An 18732-nucleotide genomic window follows, 5' to 3' on the forward strand; every position below is an offset into this window, starting at 1 on the left:
CTGTGGGACTCACTGCCACAAGATTTCACTGAGATCAAACACGTAGCAGGGCCTCAGAGCAGACAATAAGAACATTCACAGTTACATTAGATAGGATAGAAATGGATAAGGGATATAAACCCTCCTGCTGCAGGGCACAAGCCAGTCTCACCAGCTGATGAAGGTTAGGAAGGAATAACTTCTATGGGCATGTTGTTTCATAGAAGATAAGCATTGGAAGAGACCTCAGGAAGTCACCTAGTCCAACTCCCTGCTGAAAGCAGGACCAACCCCAACTAAATCATCCCAGCCAGGGCATTGTCAAGCCTGACCTTAAAAACCTCTAAGGAAGGAGATTCCACCACCTCTCTAGGGAACTCATTCCAGTGCTTCACCATCCTCCTAGTGAAATAGTGTTTCCTAATATCCAACCTAGACTTCTCCCACTGCAACTTGAGACCATTGCTCCTTGTTCTGTCATCTGCCACCACTGAGACCAGCCGAGCTCCATCCTCTTTGGAACCCCCCTTTAGGTAGTTGAAGGCTGCTATCAAATCCCCCCTCATTCCTCTTCTGCAGCCTAAAGAAGCCCAGTTCCTTCAGCATCTCGTCATAAGTCATGTGCCCCAGCCTCCTGACCATTTTCATTGCCCTCTGCTGGACTTTCTCACAATTGCCCACTAAAGGGTTTCTAGCACTTTCCTCTGAAATATTGGCCACCATCAGAGACAGGATAGTGAACCACTCGTCTGATCTGGAATGGCAGATGTTGCGTTCAGTGGCCTTATACCAAGCTTGAACTTTGCCCACAAATACCAAGCATGGAAAATCTTTCTAGCAGCGTATAGACAGTAACTCACAGCAGTCTTAGTTATTTAACAGATGGAGAAACTCAAGAGCAGGGTGATGAAGCGAGGCCACAGAGAGTCTGTTTCTGGGGGATTTCTGAAGGCAGAGGCAGGTTTAGAGCACTGCATTTGTGGCTCGCAGTCTTGGGCTCAGACCTTTAGAACACACCTATTTTGTAAGTTACTCACATCTTTGGAAATGCTCAGGAAGGCTAATGAACCAAGGGCTCAATTCTGCAACGTACTGAGCACCCTGGCCCCAATTCAGCCAGGCACTTAAGCACATGCTCAACTTGCTGTCAGTGGGATCACTCAAGCACTTGGTTAAGCACAGGCTGCCTCGGGCCCGTGGTGCTCAGCCCCTTTTGCGCGATTGAACTGCAAGAAACCATTTATAAAGGGGAGGGGAGTTTTATCATACGAGTGGGGTTGTGAAATACGGTACTGGCCAAAAAGGCCAAGCCAAGAGAGTGCCCCATTGCGCTAGGTCCTGTAAATACGGAAAGAAAGAGATGGCCCCTACTCTGAAGAGATTGCAGTCTAAGAGGGCAGCAGTAAAGACAAATTCTGACAACAGACCGAGAGACTGAAGCAACAAATTAGATGGAAACATTAATGCCATCAAGGAAATAACCAGCGAATACACAAAAGCCATTGCTTAGGTAGGAACGGGCCGGATTGTTTCTGGCTTACTAGTGTGATGGAAAGAGGCAAACGGCTCTTTTTCCTAAGGAGCACACGTTTCTATCTTGTTTCCAAAGAAATTTCAGGGGAAAGTGAATGTGTTTTTGTTGGGCATGATGCAAAATGGGCACGGGCAAAGTGAGCCGATAAGAATTCCCCAAGTATTTATACTCTCCTTGTCCCTTTATTTCTGTGCTATCAAACAAAATGCAAATTCCCTTTATCCCTCTTTCAAATATTGAAAACATGATCTTTCCTCTTCCTAGCCGACAGCTGCATTGTGTCTAGGTGATATTAGATATACACACACAGGAGAAAGGCTACAGAAGCTGGAGCTTATCAAATTATTGCCAGCACCTGTTTAATTGCCAATTCACTCTCAGCCAATGCGACCTTCTCACTTGGGAATGGCTGTAAGGTTGTGCAGTGCAACATGTCATTTTGATTAGGGAGCCAGCCTGTATGTAAAATTATGATAAAAATGCAGCATGAGGAAGGCATTCATCATACACACAGTGCGAGTCCAATAAAAACTTCCTGCCTCAAACCAGATCAGCTCTTCTAGATAGTGGTGAAGACAAAGTACCAGTCATTTTGCTCTTCCTCACAGGTTCTGAGTGTGTGCATATACAACGGATGGACCGAAACCCATTTGGTGCTCACATTCATTCACTTCTGATAATAAGCAATTGAAAGCTCAGATATTTCTCCATCGCCGCTGAGGGCTTGTCTACACTGGATTATTTTAAATTGGTTTAAAAAATCAAGTTAGTTAAATTACTGTGCAGACACACTCTTATTGGTTTCAGACTGATTATACTGGGTTACCTTGGTCTGTAAATTGATCAATGCCAGATAAACAGATCAAAGCCAAGCTCACAGCAATATAAGAGTCCACACAGGAGGCTGTACCAGTTTAACTAAAGTGGTTTAAAATCATACCGTTAGCTAAACTGGTTCAACATTGTGCGTATACCAGGCTGGAGACTGCAAAGCTGGCCTGGAAATCTTCACGAAAACACAACCTTGCCCTTTTCATAACTTCTTATGACTCTGATGAAACAGAGAAGGATCCTGGCTTGGTGTTAATCCAGAAATGTGACTGACGTTTTACAACTTTGGAAGAACCCTCTATTACAGCAATTACTTGTTTTTCCATCCCTGAGCAGATTCACTACAATCAGCGTTGCCAATTTCTGTTAACACTTCTTTGTGGTGAGAATAATTTTTTATGGCCTGGTAAAATACCATTAGTTTTCCCATCATTATCAGCTATTGTTCTATCAGAGCACTTTCATCATGAATTTGCAAGGATGCCATAAAGTGAGATGCATTACCATGATGATTCCAATTGACACGGTGCACGCATTGCACTGAAACGATTCAGTATTTTTAGTGTGTCCCAGTGGATAGATTGGCCAAGCCTATTGTTGGTGGGTGAGTCACTTCATCAACCTGTGCCTCATTTTCCCCACCTGTAAAGGAGGAACAATGTTCACCACCTTTGTGAAGCGCTTTGAGGTCTTTGGATGAAACGTGCTATATAAGCGCTAGCTTGAAAAGGATATTTTGCTTCAGAAGAGTTTCCGTAGCTTAAGGAATCAAGTCTTTCCCTTCAAAGTTCTTGATTTATCAAAACAAAACAAAGGGCTCACCTACATGGCAAGTTACTGTGTGACAAATCTGGGTGTGAATCTACAGCTAGCTGCACAGTAACATCCCAGGTGGATACTGCTACAACACAGTGAAAGTTCTGGAATGGAGCTTAGCTTACTGTGCTTTCAAGTAGCAGCAGCCAAGCTGTGTACTTGGACTTCCACTGTAGATTCAGACCATGGCTTGACACTTAATAGCTTGCCAAGAAGACAAGCCCAAACCCCACACATCCATTTTGCCCAGTGTGAAAGTACCGGAGAGGCCTCAAGGTCCGCAGCAATCTTAAGACTCGAAGGATACCCAAAATCTTAGCCCCGCCTGCAGATGCCATGGAGACAATAATATCAATGATGGATACAAAGACCAGGACCCCATCCAGGACATTCCAGCTGCTTTGGAGATAGGTATTTTCCCCAGAGAAGAAGCCAAGGGCCACCACCTAGAACCAGTAGGAGAAAGATATTTAAGCTGTGGCCTCATGCCTTTTGCTTATTTGCTGTACATGACGGATACAGATGTGCAGTGAAATACAGCTTATCTTAGCTCTCAGACCCCAGAGGCCAGACCTCATTGTGGGTTGGCAGGTTTAGTGCAGATACATAATTACCTTCACCATCATCTCAGCAACAAAGATTGCAGTGAAGATGTAATTGGAGACACTCAGAAATATCCTCTCCTGTAAAACAGAAATCAACAGCAGGAGGCAAGTCATTTAAACAGCACAAACCCAGCATCCTCCATCCTGCAAGTTCCTTCCCCGATGTGGCTGGGGAAAAGTTATTGTGGGTGCAGGAAAAGGGATGAGGGGCTGCTCACCGTGCTGTGGGGGTCAATATCGGGCCTCTCCAGTGCAATGGTGATGCAGTTGAGAAAGATGAAGACCAGAACCACATGGTCAAACATCTTGTGGGCTATAACCTTCTGGCACATCGCTCGAATCCTGGAGGAAAAGGGGCAGAAAGGAAGAGGTCACAGCCAGAAGCCAGTCTGGGTCAGCAAGCTTGGAACTCACCCCTCTGACTGGGATTTCCTTTCCCGAGAGATTCCTTTAAATCCTTCGATGGTAACTACCTCAGCGTGCTGAGATAGGACCTTCCTGTGCACAGTTTGCTGCACTCATTATCAATTAAAAGAAACAAGAAATAACAATCATAAGTTTAACTGTATTAATAAGTCACCTCAGCTTCCAGCCAAGGTGCCGACGGCCCGGTCCAGTGATTCTGCCTAGCACAGAAAGGTTACTTAGAGCACAAGGGTCCAACTTCGGACGTTCTCACTCAGTCCTTCCCCATACAAGAGTTTTGCCTATGGAAGGGCTGACTAAAACTGGAGTCTGGAACAGCCCCTCCTGTGGTAAAACCCACTTGAATGGCTAGGGAGAGAGAAACACAAGACCTGTGAGGATTCCCTCACAGAATTCTTCTCCCTCAGTTGGGGCTGGGTGTATCCTGCTGAACAGAGTGAGCTTCTCCCAAGCCCCAGTTTTCAGCTGACAGCCCACCCAGTGGACTGGGGTTTCTTACCGATTCTGAGGAGAAAACAAGTAGAGGGACCAGTTTTCGTGATTCTTGCACCATGCTGGTTTGTAGGGCTCCAGGGCTTTACGAATCCTGTAGCAGTAACTCTGGAGAGAACAAAGAAATTGCTCTTTAGCCCATGGGGTCCCTCTGCCCTTCTCAAACGACCCTCTGAATTCTTTGCTCTATAGGTGGTTTCTGGACAAGGCAGTGTTAGGTCTTCATTTTCACAGCCAAATTCTATCTGTGTCCTTATCTGGCCCTCATCACCACAGTAAAGTGACATGCCAGAGGTCCAAATGGAGCCTGTAGCTAAGCCAGGAATTGCGCTCAGGTTTCCATGTGTCCCAATCCAAAGCCCTATCCAAAACACCATCTTTCCTATCCTCCCATCAGGCTCGCAGGGAAATGAATAAGAGTCCCACGGAGTACAATGGAAGTACTGTACACTAGCAGCCAAAGGTAGAAAAGAAACCTTGTTACAGGGCAATCTGACTGTCAGACCAGCAGCTGGGACTGGGACTGGGACTGACGCAGGCTAGTAAAGATCTAAAGCCTGGGGTGAAATTTGGTTGAGATGGGGGTCAACCACAGCCAGGGATTGTAGCTCACCCAAGTGGGTGCCCATCGCCTGGACACTTCACCTTGCCTACAGATCAGACAGTAACAGAACACCCCTGTTCGCAAACAAAACTCTTTGGGAAGTGGATACCAATTCATGAGGAACTGGACTCTTTCACCTACACCAGCCAGTAGGTGGTAACAACTCTGCCCAGGATTTGAACAAGCACCTTACAGGGGAAAGACTCCCTTAAGCCCACAGCTGCCCGATCCCCATGGCAACTTACGTCGTCCATGTCATCGTCGTAGTCCAAGGGGTCGTCCTTGTGGCTGTCAATGTGCAGGAAGAACTCGCTGGGTACATGCACCATTTTGCCATTGCAGTCCTGGTACTCTGTGGGCAGCACGGCCATGGGGTTGATGCTGAGGGAGTGGCGCATGGTGGGGAACTGGAGAAGCTCAGGCAAGTCCAAGGAACTTCTGCAATCCAGGGACTCTGCCCGGCGGTGCAAGGTGGCTCTGCTGACAGTGCTGGATTTGGCATCATCAGAGTCATCATCCGTGCTCCCTTTCCCCTCCCCAGAGAGCAAGGACTCTCTTTCCCCAGACTGGTTCTTCTTTTTGAGGCTTGGGGCTCTGCCGAGGCTGTTCCAGCTTGAGCGTCGGCTTCCCCAGTTGCTGTTGGGTCCCCAGTTCGCACACGGCGAGCTGCGGAGGCTGGACTGAGAGATGGGAACAACACATGAGATTTCACCCTCAAGCAGAAGGGGGAAGGAAATGGCTCAGAGGGAAAGGAATTTAGCCCAGCAGTTATGGCACAAACTGCCAGCTGGCTCCAGAGACAAGACAGGCATTCAGTTAAGAACAGCCAGGGAACATTGCAGGTGTTGTTAAGGGCTAAGACAGGTAAGTTCACGCTGCTGGACAGGGCCCCACACTGGGAACACTGGCGTTCCAGTTGAGTGCTTTTCTGCAATCTCTCTCATCTCCTCGATCCCATATACCTGGGTACCCAGATGTACCCACATCAACGCTGTTTCTTTAAAGTGCACCCTCTGCATGGCTAGAACCCTTCACAAGGCAGGATTCCTGAACCCCATGTAGGTTTTAAGCACCCAAGGTCCGGCCTGTGCATGCCAGCCACATTACAAAGGCTCCAAGAAGGCTTTCATAGGACTTCCCCTTTTCCAGAATTACAAACGCTATTGATTCCCCCCCGAAATTACACTCAACGCACTATGGCCTGGGGTCTGAGTCCACACACCTGACTCAACACCTCTCTTAAAACATTCCCCATGTAAACTGGGCACAACTAATGAAAACTCAAGGCTGGCTCCGCACCTGCTCCAGATCCATGCAGGAGGAGCCTAGATCCATGGAGGAGCCCAGCCAAGGAGGATTTTATGGAATCCCCTCTTGGGGTCACAGGGCCCTTTTATAGAACACTTGATGTAGTCCTCTTTTTCAGATAAATCAGTTACAATGGGACTGCTCCACACCAACTTGATGGCAGGGCTGGGATCAGTCACTGGAGATACATTCTTGTGTGTGTCAGAAAAATCACACAACTGGTTCCTAAGGGCTTGCCTCTCATTTACACTAACTAAGATCCCTTTACACCACTCTGGCAGTAAAAATGTGTCCAGACCAAAGACTCTATTCCCACTGGGTAATATTTTTTTAAACATTTACGTGATTTAAGTGTCTAAATCACATTGGCTTTCAATGGGTCTTAGTCACCTAAGTGCTTTTGAAAATGTTACCCAGACAGAAGTCTCATTTTCCCTTAAATATTCACTCAAATGGATTCCGCCCCCAATAAATTTCTAAAGATGATGATTTTGTGACTGCAATTTGCATTGCTGAATGGTTCCTGGGATGAAAGCGTTCAAGGTCAGAGCAGTAAAGCCTAGAAAAAAAACTTTTCTCTTAACGTTTTCCTTCCAGCACGGAAACAGAACTGACTGCTTTAAGCATTCTCATTGGTTTCGATTAAGGTTCATCTCAGTGCTGTTCCATTGGTTAGCTGCTTGTGTCCTGATTCGAGCCATGAGCCAGCAATCCCATGTAAACCCAAGACAAACTATATAGTCATCTGTTTTCTTTTCAGAAGCATTATCTTGGCTAAGCAACTTACCAAAGGTGATAACGGTTCCACCTCAGCACGCTGCATGAAGCACATTCATGCTCTACTGCTTTGATTTTGACATGATATTGAAGTTACATAGTGAAAAACAGGGCTGATAAGCATAGATGGAAACCAGTCTTTGTCCATTAACTCTGGTCCTTCTGTATTCACGCCTTCCCACCCACTGCCCTGTTGTAAGTGCAACAAAATCTACTGCCTGTTCAGTAATTCCAGCCATCTCTCCCCCCTCAGATGGTTATTCCCTAAGGATAATCTATTATTTCAGCTCTTGGTTTCTGTTTGTTCTCCTCAAGAAGGGGCCATTGTATAATAAACAAGAACACAGCAGAGCAGCCATACGCGGGGTGAACAAGCAGATTCCTTCGCAGTCATTCCAAGTTGGTTTATTCCGGCCTCACAGGTGGGTCTCACATCTAGCCAATCATTAAAATGCCACAAGGAATTAGGGCCCTGCAGAGCCACCACCCCTTAGTTCCACTCGACAGATGCTTTGCTCATCTCTGAGACGCCCAGGGGCTGTGCAGTCATTCCAGGAAGAACATGTTCCTTACCATAGTGGTTTGCCTGTGCAAAAGTCAAATGAAACTCCTCAAAGAGAGTGCCCAGGTGTAATGTTTGGGGCTGCCTGCATCCAGTCAGCTGAGCCAGCTCATCCCCTCTCCTGACACCTCCATCGTAAACAAGGGAAAATGTTCAGGTGCACCGAGTCCCAGTTCCCCGCATGTGCAGCACCCAGTAACTTTGTCTTCCTTAAGCCTTCTGCAGATGAAGCAGCAAAGCCCCCAGACCCTAGTTTCTCCAGTGACTACAGCACCAGCAACTCACCTTGACTGCTCTAGGCATTCTCTGTCACATCAGCCCTCCTGATGACAGACCACACACTATCCAGCACTGCACCTGACAGTCCCATCTGCGACTCTGGATTCCCCACTGCTTCGCTGCAGCCCGAATCTACTGTTATGACCATCCTGCCCTATTTCATCATGCACCCTGCTGTCTGATCTCATCTTCCCACCGATCACTTCATTTCCACCACCCAACCCAGGGTAGGAAAAATTACTGCTGAGTCACAGTGCATCATGGGATAGGAAGTCACCACGATGTACCATGGGAGATGTAGTCCAACCAGGGTGCTGGGCAATAGAAGGGAATGGGGACTTAGGGACCCAGAACTATAAATCCCATCAAACACCATGATAGGTCAGGCCATGCAGAGATTAATGTCTACCTGAAACAAAACATTATGACATTTCCAAATCAAAATTTTTCACATCTTCCCATTCTGTGATAGGTTTAGATATTTTGAATTTTTGTCTGAAAACAAATTTGAGAATTTCCCAAAGTATGGCAATTCCAATTTGTGATCAGCTCCGTACACAACCTAGGATATGTTACCAAATCCACCCAAAATGTTAAAAGAGCATGAAAGGTTGAAAAGTCAAGTACTCAAAAATTAGTAAATGCCAAAACGAAGATTGCCAGTGTGCAACCTTAATTATGTCTTTTTGTGTGTATGCATTACGATACCGTCTTTAATTACATGATCACTTACTATATTTTCCCACAGGATGCTTGCCTCATTCAGTGCACAGGCTGGACCTGCTCTGAGGATGAATCAGGGCTACCAGGAGGTTGCTGTCTGTGGGGCAGCCTTTTCACAAGGATGGCAAAGGGCATATCCCTGACCCACCCCCTGCTAAATTTCAAATCCTAGCTCCAAAGCACGAGGACATTAAAGCTTCTCAAAGAAAAGGTCACCTGAATTTTTTAACATGGGGAGAAACAATGTATTTTTTCCCAGCCTCCCTCTCAGAAATGGCTAAACTGTTTTGGCTGCAATTTCCCAAAACAATTCAGCCTGAGGCAGATGCACAGCATGGTTAGAGTTTTTCAAAGTTATATGCAATTGAAAACAGGGTCTTATAATGGGAAATATTGGGCAACCTTAATCAGAGGCAGTGCTACCAGCCCTGTTTATAATATTATACATTTATATCTCCCTCTGTGTTACATAAAAGGCAGATAACAGGGGGCAACAGCTAATATTGGTAACATACCAAGGACTTTTGATCGTAGTTCAGTGGATCAACTGAAGCATTGCTCCCTCTCCTTGAGTCCATGAAGGTGTGCACCGAATCCATGTGCGGCGAGCACTTTGGCGTTGGCATGGGAGTAGCAGCAGTGCGCATGATGATGGGAGGCGGTATGCTCGCCCTGCCCTCCACGTGACCATTTGGGGTGATGGCAAGGGAGTACATCTTCATCTCTGGAAAGAAGGCGAGCTGCAGTTAGGCCTCCGCTCAGGAGCTTCGCTGAGGACTGCAATCGGCACTTTTAAAATGGGCAACCCCCGTTTGTCTCCTGTTGACTTCACTGAATGGAAGATCAAATTGAAATTCCTTGGTGCCACCAATGCCAGATCAGTCTTTCATAGGAGATAGACGGCCAAGGTCAGGAGCATTCCGAAGGCCCAATCTTAATAACAATCCCTAGTTCTTACCTAGCACTCTTTATCAGAAGATCTCAAATGGCTTTAAAAAGGGGTTGAGATCATTATCCCCAGTTAACAGATGGAGGAGGCTGAGGCATGGTGAGGCGAAGTGACTTGTCCAAGGTACCTTAGCAGGATAGCAGCAGAGCCAGGAATAGGACCCAGGTGTCCTGAGTTCCAATCCAGTGCTCTGTCCGCTAGGCCATCAGAATTTGCTGAGTTGCAAACTCATCCTGGACTACAAAAGGAGTTTCAGGTGCTCAGGAGCAATCAGGATTGGAGTTGTGGATTGTATGACCATTATTTTTCCCCTAAGTGAAACGGCTGTTAGTCCCCATGTGTTGGCCAAATTACAATCCAGATAAATTATTCTTCTCTTCTTGTGGTGCAGAGATTTCATGATTTGTAAAGTGCTTTGGATTCCTTCGGGGCAGAAGGCACTGCACAAATGTGCGCTGTGATTGCTAGTCATCCATTCCAGGGACAGGAAACGCTAAGGGTTTCCAACCATGCATACATCTATAGGAGCAATCTTTACACAACAGAATAATCTAATGAACTACTTTCCCCTGATAATTGCTGCTAGTTAATAAAAAGAAAGGGAGCAATTACATCATATTGTTTCAGCTCCATTGCAAGGGAAAATGGACCTCTCCTTGAGACATAGGGGCTGTCACAGCAACACAGCATCAGATCTTTTCAGAAAGCAACATAATGTACTCGTTAAAATTGCAGAAACTGTATTCATGATGAAGATGAACAAGAATCTATATAACAAAACTCCGTCTGCCTTACTGAGTGCAGTAATACTCTGTCATCAAAAGCTTAGATTCAAACACGAGGTCTGGAGTTGAGAGCAACTCTTAATTTATTCTGTCTCAGTGGATTCTGGTTTAATGATTGCAGAATCTGCCGTGTGGGGGAGGGGAGAGGATGAGACCATCTGCCATACGTAGGAGAGAAGAACAATTTTACACTGGTACAGGTAGTTCAGGAAATGATTCCACCTCCACTGTGCTAAGAAAGCCAAGGGTTTTATTACCCCTGCTAATTCTCCTCAAATGCCTGATTTTGTCAGGCAGTGCCTTGTATTTTTAGCATTACTTTGCTTATTTGCTTATGCGCAAAGAGCCTGACCATAAAGCACTGAAGTCAACAGAAGCTTTGCCAATCACTTCAGGGGGTGGAAGATCAAACCCCAAATCTGCTAATCTATGTCACATAAGATCCTTCTGTCTATACACATTTTACAGGCCAATGGGTTTGTAATGGGATCATCAATGCCCTTACGTTGTTTGTACATATGTTGGCATTTAGGAGGTTTATGGAGACTGCAAATGGTCCTGCTATTCCTTGTCCACAGTTTATACTGAGAATTCAGTCCTTCTCTATTTGTGAGCTCCCTGAGAATAAGTGGCAATTTCCTTCCTGCTCTTGAATGAGCCTGTTATTCAAAGTGGTTCTGCAAACAGTTTATACAAAGGAATTTCAGCCTGTGGATTGTTCGCCAACCGTCCGCAGCGAAGATGAATTTGATAACCCGATATTTGGAATTTTCCAGTTGAGCTGAATGACTATGCAGTTAAATCACCTAGTACTGCTCCAGCACTCTCAGCTGGTGACCCCAACCATTAAAATATTTCTGTTTCTACCTGAAATTAATTCCATTTGGCAGCCAAATGACTGTCATTTCATTGAGTCAAATGAATTTTGGCTACAGGCCCAAAAGACACTTGAAAATGCTCCTAACAAAACCCCACCCTGAAAATTAAAAGGGGACGGGATGTAATGTGACCAAATAGCCAATACAGTTTAATATCTGAGGCAAGGATATATTGAAAAGCAACATATGTTCTCTCTTCATATTTGTTAAGACTAGAAAGTCTTTTTCATATTCGAAACACTTTTTGAATAGTTGAAAATGCAAAACTGCGGCCCCACAAGCATAGCAGCCAGGCGAGTCACCACATGAAATGTACTGCCCCCGGGGGGAGAGAACAAAGATAGAGCTCCCAAACTGGAGGTTCCCAAACTTTTCACTAAGTTGTATTTTATGTCTTTTGGGGACCCATTGCACCTGCTACTCCCCCTCCCCAGCCCTCTAGTTCCAAGCCCAAACCTCCTGGTTGGCTCCCCCGAGCCCATCCTCTTCTGTGCCCCAGCCATCCCCTCTCTCCCCACAGCTGGGCTGCAATCGCTACCAGGCTGCTGGCTGTCTGCTTGCTGGTTTCAGCAGCTTCCTTCGCACTGCACTTGCCTTAGAGACCCCTCCACCCCCGTGCCTCTTCCTGGGGATGTCACAGCACCAGAGAGGGGGGTGGAGGTTGGCTGGGGAGAGGGAGTGCCACCAGACCCCCTGGTGGGTTGGACCCACCATGTGGGAAACACTGACCTAAACCATCTACAGGGCCTCTGGAAGCAGAGTTATAGCAAAGCTATGCACACTGCAGAAGGAAATTCAAGTTTATTCCTACCTGTTGCACGGAGGTCTTTCAGCTTCTCAATATCCTCATCAAAGTTGGCAGATGTCTTGTCCTCATCCGTGTCCGACTTGTTGGCATCACCCTGCAGGGAGGAGATGGGTGAATTTAATGTCTGATTAGTGTTTTGCTCTTGATCAAGAGAAGTTTCCGAATAAAATTCCCCTGATCCATTTAAGTTACTAATGCCAGACCAATGGCTGCCCACATATTCCATCCCATCAGAGAGGCCATGTCATCTCGTGGGTAGAGCATAGACCTGGGACATGGAAGAGTATGCTTCAAGTTCTAGCTGTACACTGACTTGTTGTGCGACCGTTGGCAAATCTCTCAACCCGGCTGTGCCTCACTTTCCCTAACTTGATGTTTGCAGCTGTTGCATTGTTCACAAAAATGGGGACCATGATACTTACCTGTTGTGGGTATTAATCAAGTTATGTTTGTAATGTGTTTTGAAAGCTGGGGCAGGGGACTCTCTCTTCGACTGTGTTTGTACAGTGGTGCCCTGATCTTGATAGGGGCCTTTGGGCACTATCATACTATATGCACTAAGCATTATGATGTGTATTAGAACTGCTTTGAAATGCCCTTATAAAAGATATAGCTACTATCAATGCTGCTGCATTCACCTCAGTGTCTAGCCTAACTGAACAATGAGTCCCATTGCAAAATGTAGAAGTGCTGTTACCATCAGAGACGTGACTAAGAAAATCTGGCATCACGGGTTTCTGTATCTATCCTCTCTCCATGATCACAAGCTGCTGGGTTTAGATGTCAAAGGGATATTTTTCTAGCTGCCAGTGCTGAAAAACTCAACCCAGGGATCTGAAAAATCAAGCCACGCTCTGTCTTTCATCCTGCCTCGTTATAAAGATTCTACAATCGGAAGCCACCTGGCAGCATTGTAGGATGAGGTACAATAGAACCTTGCCTGCTCTTCCATCATTGGACCCCTGCTCTGCAGGGCTGAGATAGTACTGGGAGCTTATTTATGTCAGTAAAGTCAGCAGATGTGGCTTGAAGACAGAGAGAGGGTTGAAAGTGAAGATGATAACCACAACTGGAGACTTAAGACTTGGTGGTTTTATGATACCTTCCTCCAGGCTATTTCCACTCCGGCTGTGCAGTTAAAACACTCTCTCCTTCCAAAACATCTGCCTAAATATTTTTTTTAAAAGATCACTATTTAGTGACAGCTAGTTTTTTGGCTGACTCTTGCCTCAATATCTTCAGCAAACAAACACAGATCACGGCATTTCACGCTGGAGAGCAGGGAGTCTGTGCCTCGTGAGGAAACCTCTGAGCAGCAGTCAGTGATTTTCCTCTCTGTGCTGTCAGTCTGTTATCTCTGTGAATCAGGCTGGGCTCCCCCGTGGTTTGGAAAACGATCTTGTCTTTATCCTTCATGCTGTAACATCTTTCTTGCCTATAGTGCATCTCATGCAGGGCGCCCAGCTAACAATTCTGTCTGGTCATGTTGCTTTTTGTTACACATCTCTATACTGGAATATTATACAAACGCGACATGGAAAACCATGCAATCCTTGGAGGAAACAAATCAACAATCATTTATTACGATAACAGGTAGGGTGGGATTTTCAGATGCACTCAGGGCTGAAACTCAGCTGGTAGGTCGTAGCTCAGAGCGCTACTCCAGACAGGGGTACCAGACAGCAGGTGTGAAAAATCAGGATGGGGGTAGGAGAGAGTAATAGGCACCTACATAAGACAAAGCCCCAAATAGCGGGACTGCCCCTATGAAATCGGAACATCTGGTCACCCTAACCCCAGAGGACTCCTTGGAACTGTGCTGGTGATCTGTACCTTAGCATTGGCCTACTCTGTGCCCACTGAAGTGGATGGAAGCTTCACCATTGAATTCAGTGGGAGCAGTTAGGACAGTACTGAATGCTTTTGTACATCCTCCCCAATATAGTCACGAACAGACCCCAGATTAGACACTTTGGTATCCACAGAAGTGCTACAGCACAAGTAGTGAACGGACACGCACACACACGCTACCCCAACATGGATTGTCTCTAGCGAGGAAGAATAATTCAGTCTTCACAGATGATTCTGTCTCTAGTGTCTCCTTCCAGACCACCAGCAGGAGGGCCAATGGTGACAGTGAATTTGGGATTTGGGAGAAGACCCTTGATTCTTTTTATACACAGGGCCCTGACCAGCAGATTATGTTGTTGAGAGGTTTGGCATGCCAAAGCTGAGCCCTGAGCCACACAATCCTCTTTGAAATGTCTTTACCAGATTTGAACACTGGTTCTTTGCTTTCTTATATCCAGGTATGCTACCAAAGAGACTAACCTAAATTCATTTAAAAGGCTGGAGTACAAATGCTTGTCTTGTAAAGTTCTCCTAAACAATTTCATCTTGTGTGTGGTCAGCAGGACAGAATTGCTCTGGCAGGCTGTCCAACTGATCCATCAAGGCTACAGAGAAGTTGTGCAAATTGGTCTCTGTGAGGAGCACAGCTTCTTAACTGTACAAATCCACCATGGTCTCAGTAGACACACAGGGCTTTCCCCAAGGTGGTGATGAACCTGATTTCTTTGGCAGTGTTTTGCTAAGTGGTGCAGCCAAAGCAACAGGTTAAGAGAGGGGATTGAGTTCCTTTGTTCATCTTTTTTGTTTCATGGATGAAGAATTAACATACAATAGCAGTTACAGCCGTATAATTTTGGAAGCTCTGGGTGGCGTTGTACAGCAGATTTGAGACAATTTTCCAGTCAGCCAATCTGGAACCTCTGCGTGACTCAGCTACACAAGTATAAGTTTTGCCCTTTTGCTCGTAGGTCTGCAGTCATACGTGCACGTCAGGGATGCTCTACACAAAGCATGACCTTGTGGATTTCCATGTCTATTCTTTTTCTTTCATGTCCCTATCAAATTTGCACCATTCGTAAGTCAAGATCTGAAGATCAAGCTGGGTTTTTTCTGCCTCTCACAGCATTATCAATAAAAGGAGTCCCCCAATCAAATTCAGTTGGCAATTTTGTCAATGACACATAGGATAGAACTGAACTCAGCTTGCTCCCTTAGCTGTAGGGGAGGGCTAACAGTAGCAAACTCCCCTCCCCCAGTTCTATCAGTAAAGTCAGCCCACGTGACTTGGAATGATCAGATGACTAAGAAGGGCCCATTTGTACATAACCACCTTTCTGACCATACTCACACACAGTGTCAAAGAAGAAGAGCAAGGCAAAAGATCTCAAATAAGTTCCTCTGCAGTATATGACTTTATGTGGATTCCTGTTTAAAAGACTTCTCATATTTTGGCATCAACAACTAGCCAATGAATCAAAGAATAAAGCTGCAGGAAAATAAAAAACTCTTAGCTCTGCTGAATGCTTCTTCCTGCGAGCTGCAGCCAAGGAAGATTTGCCAGCCCTTGCTGTACAAAAACTAGAGCTAAGTTATTCATTTATAACCATGCAGTTTGATACGAGGCCTCGTGGCTGAAATATGGCTCTGGTGGGATTTCACTAGTGCAGACTGTACCTAGCTAAGAGACAACTGACAAGCCTATAACTGTAAGCTTTGCCAAGCCCCCTAACGAAGGAAACCAGAAAGAAAAATGCACGCTACAAATTTAATTCCTCGGGTGGTTGGGCTGTTCTGATGCAGGCTTTAAAGACTGTCTCTTACACATTTAAATCATAGTCTGTAACAGCTCCAAAAGGAGCTATTAAACACTAGCAAGAAAACAGGGTCCATTTTGCTAAGACTGTAATTACATATTTCTAGAGAATATTGCACAAGGCTACCAATTTCTGTCTTCATATTAGCACGATTCAGCCGTTTGGAGAACAAGCAGGAAACAGGACATTGTAGAAAGGTCAAAGTGGCTTTTGCAACAAACAGGTTTGCTGAATGGAGAGAATTTTCTTTTTCCTAACGCAAACCCCACATTATTGCCACAGCAAGGATTCAACCTGTGACCTCTGGAGCCAAAAAACATGAGTTTTGACGACTTAAGCTAGAAGACACAGTAGCTGTTAGCCCAGGCTGCAGTGGACTTGTAGTATTTCAGCTACTAGAGGGGGACAGAGAGCTTGTGTGTAAATGAGTGTTATATTTGGTAGTAAGAACACAAGATGGTAAACCAAGGGGCTTGTCGGTCATGAGGGGACAAATGAATAGAGGCGAGAGCCAGAGCACTATATGTACAGTATTATATATTACTTAGTCCTGCCTTGAGTGCAGGGGACTGAACTAGATGACCTCCTGAGATCCCTTCCAGTCCTAAGTTTCTATGATTCTACGTAGGAGATTGATTGTGTAGGGCTTTGGAGAAAAGGGGAAGGTGGTTACATTTGCTTCAGGAGGTAAGTGGAAACCAGAAAAGATATTTGAAGTGGAGATGGACTTATCTGGAGCCATGGGCATGTGAAGGGAGCTTTAGAGAGCTGATCTAGTATAATCCAGGGGAGAATAGGACTGTCCTTTAGCTTAACTTAAGTTACAAACTAGAACTCTCTGTTTACAGCCTGGCATTTGGCTGGTACCCTTACCAGACTTGCTTAAAGCATCATTATTTGTTCACTGAAGTCATCACAGAAAAATATATGGGGCAAATATGATTTTTCTTTGCTTGCTTTCTCGTATTGAATGAAACAGCTTGGAATAAGCAGACGTATTATAAATCCCCAAGACAGTTAAAAACGTTCCCAGGCAGAGTGGCTAACAAAAACACCGATTTCCTACCCCCACCAACACTAGCTTGTGAATAATTCAGGGCCCATTCCCTGGGTCCTTTCCCATTGTTTGTTTTCGTTAATGACAACATATTTAAAGACAAGTGTCTTATCAAACAGAGGGGTGCTGGAGCCCAGCACACAGGGATTAAAGGGTGTCAACGAAACAGCAATAGTGTAGCTGATAAAGTTGAAAGGGCAAGGAAGGCCTCTCTCCTGCTTGCCTGGGTACGGAGTATGAATGTGGACTTGCACTTAGAAAAAAAACAAGTGAAAAGTGCAAAGTATGATTGGCTGGTCTGCCTGGCAACATCAAACAGCTGCATCTACACTACACCCCAAGCAGAACTCAAAGGAGCACTGCTCAGCAGACTCCTGGATTTCAATTAGCTATTAAATTTTTTGGCACAGCCTGCGCGCTTCATCTGGATTGTTTTTGACCTCGTATCTCTGGAACCTGCTGAAGATCAAAAGGTTGATACCGGTGGCCCTTCCCCAGCATAGACGGCTGGAACACACATTCAGCATTCTTATAATATCCTCAAGCGTCTTCTCCGAGGGCCGGGAGATGTAGCGCTGAGACACACTAATGGACCCTGAGAGACAGGAGCTTCAAAAGCAGCACGAGTCATGAAATATGGGCAACATTGCAGGAAAAAACCAAGGTGAAGAATGATTTAGGCAAAGGCAAACACAAACACTTATCACTCAAATTCTACCTACTGTAACAAATTTATAGCGGCTTAGGACTTGGCGGTAAAAGCAAAAGATAAAACTTAGATCCTTCAGCCCCCAAAAAGAACAGTCCCTGCCTCTTGTGTTCAATGAGAGTCTCATTAGCAATACAGGGCCTATGACACACATCTGAGCTATTCTGATTCCATCTAACCGCGGGCAGTGATACACACATATAACAGTATTATTATTTGTATTCCCACAGCATCTAGGGGCCCTGGACTCCACTGTGCTAGGTCCTGTATGAACAGAACAAAAAGACAATCTCTGCCCCAAAGAACTTACAGTCTAGATACCCAGTTCCTTTTCCTATGTTACACTCCCACCTCAAAACACATCCAAGCTCTGGGAAAGTCTAGACTGAAACTTTCATTCATTTCTATTTGGCTGGTATCTCTGAAACCTCCTAATGAATGTTCTGTGTCCAGTGCTGTTCCCTGTGTCACCGTGGATCGTGTATACAGTAGTGTGCAGCTAACGTGTTCAGCCAATTATCTCAGCCTGCCTCCCCCACCTTCTGAGGTGCCTAGCACTCAAAGTGTCCCCGATCAGTTGCCAGTTTTCAAACCCTCTTCAACTGACTACTTCTATGATGTATCCGTCAGTGCAAAAATCTGCAGCACACTGAAAACGGATAACATGGGGAACAGCTTCAAATGGAGTTCAATATAAAAATAAACACCACCAGGGTTACTGCACTGATTGGGTTATTCATTTTTATGTTTAATCCATGAAAAGCTACCATATTAAAACGTAAATGAATCGGCCTCAGACTTGTCAGCCGGCTGTATCAGAGTCCAGGCACTTCCCAACAGGCTTTGGGTCCAGCTTGCTGCACAGCACGTGTGACTTGGAAGACAACTAACACCGCAGAGCAAAACTCTGACCTGCTGGGATACAGCAGCCAGATTCTCCATGAA

General features: G+C 45.5%; 1 protein-coding gene across 2 annotated transcripts in view; it reads right to left on the reverse strand.

Moving 5' to 3' along the window:
• CACNA1H (calcium voltage-gated channel subunit alpha1 H) overlaps positions 1-18732 on the reverse strand; it is a 204395-nt gene that overhangs the window by 62750 nt on the left and 122913 nt on the right. For both annotated transcript variants that reach the window (XM_030578503.1, XM_030578502.1), the window contains exons 13-19: positions 12360-12450; positions 9452-9660; positions 5533-5967; positions 4691-4791; positions 3984-4107; positions 3775-3843; positions 3422-3606 (exon numbers count right to left, since the gene is read on the reverse strand). In XM_030578503.1, the coding sequence (XP_030434363.1) occupies positions 3422-3606; positions 3775-3843; positions 3984-4107; positions 4691-4791; positions 5533-5967; positions 9452-9660; positions 12360-12450 (1214 nt within the window). The remainder of the gene's footprint in view (positions 1-3421; positions 3607-3774; positions 3844-3983; positions 4108-4690; positions 4792-5532; positions 5968-9451; positions 9661-12359; positions 12451-18732) is intronic.

Source organism: Gopherus evgoodei, chromosome 10 (genome assembly GCF_007399415.2).
Source record: "Gopherus evgoodei ecotype Sinaloan lineage chromosome 10, rGopEvg1_v1.p, whole genome shotgun sequence".
Lineage (NCBI taxonomy): Eukaryota > Metazoa > Chordata > Testudines > Testudinidae > Gopherus > Gopherus evgoodei.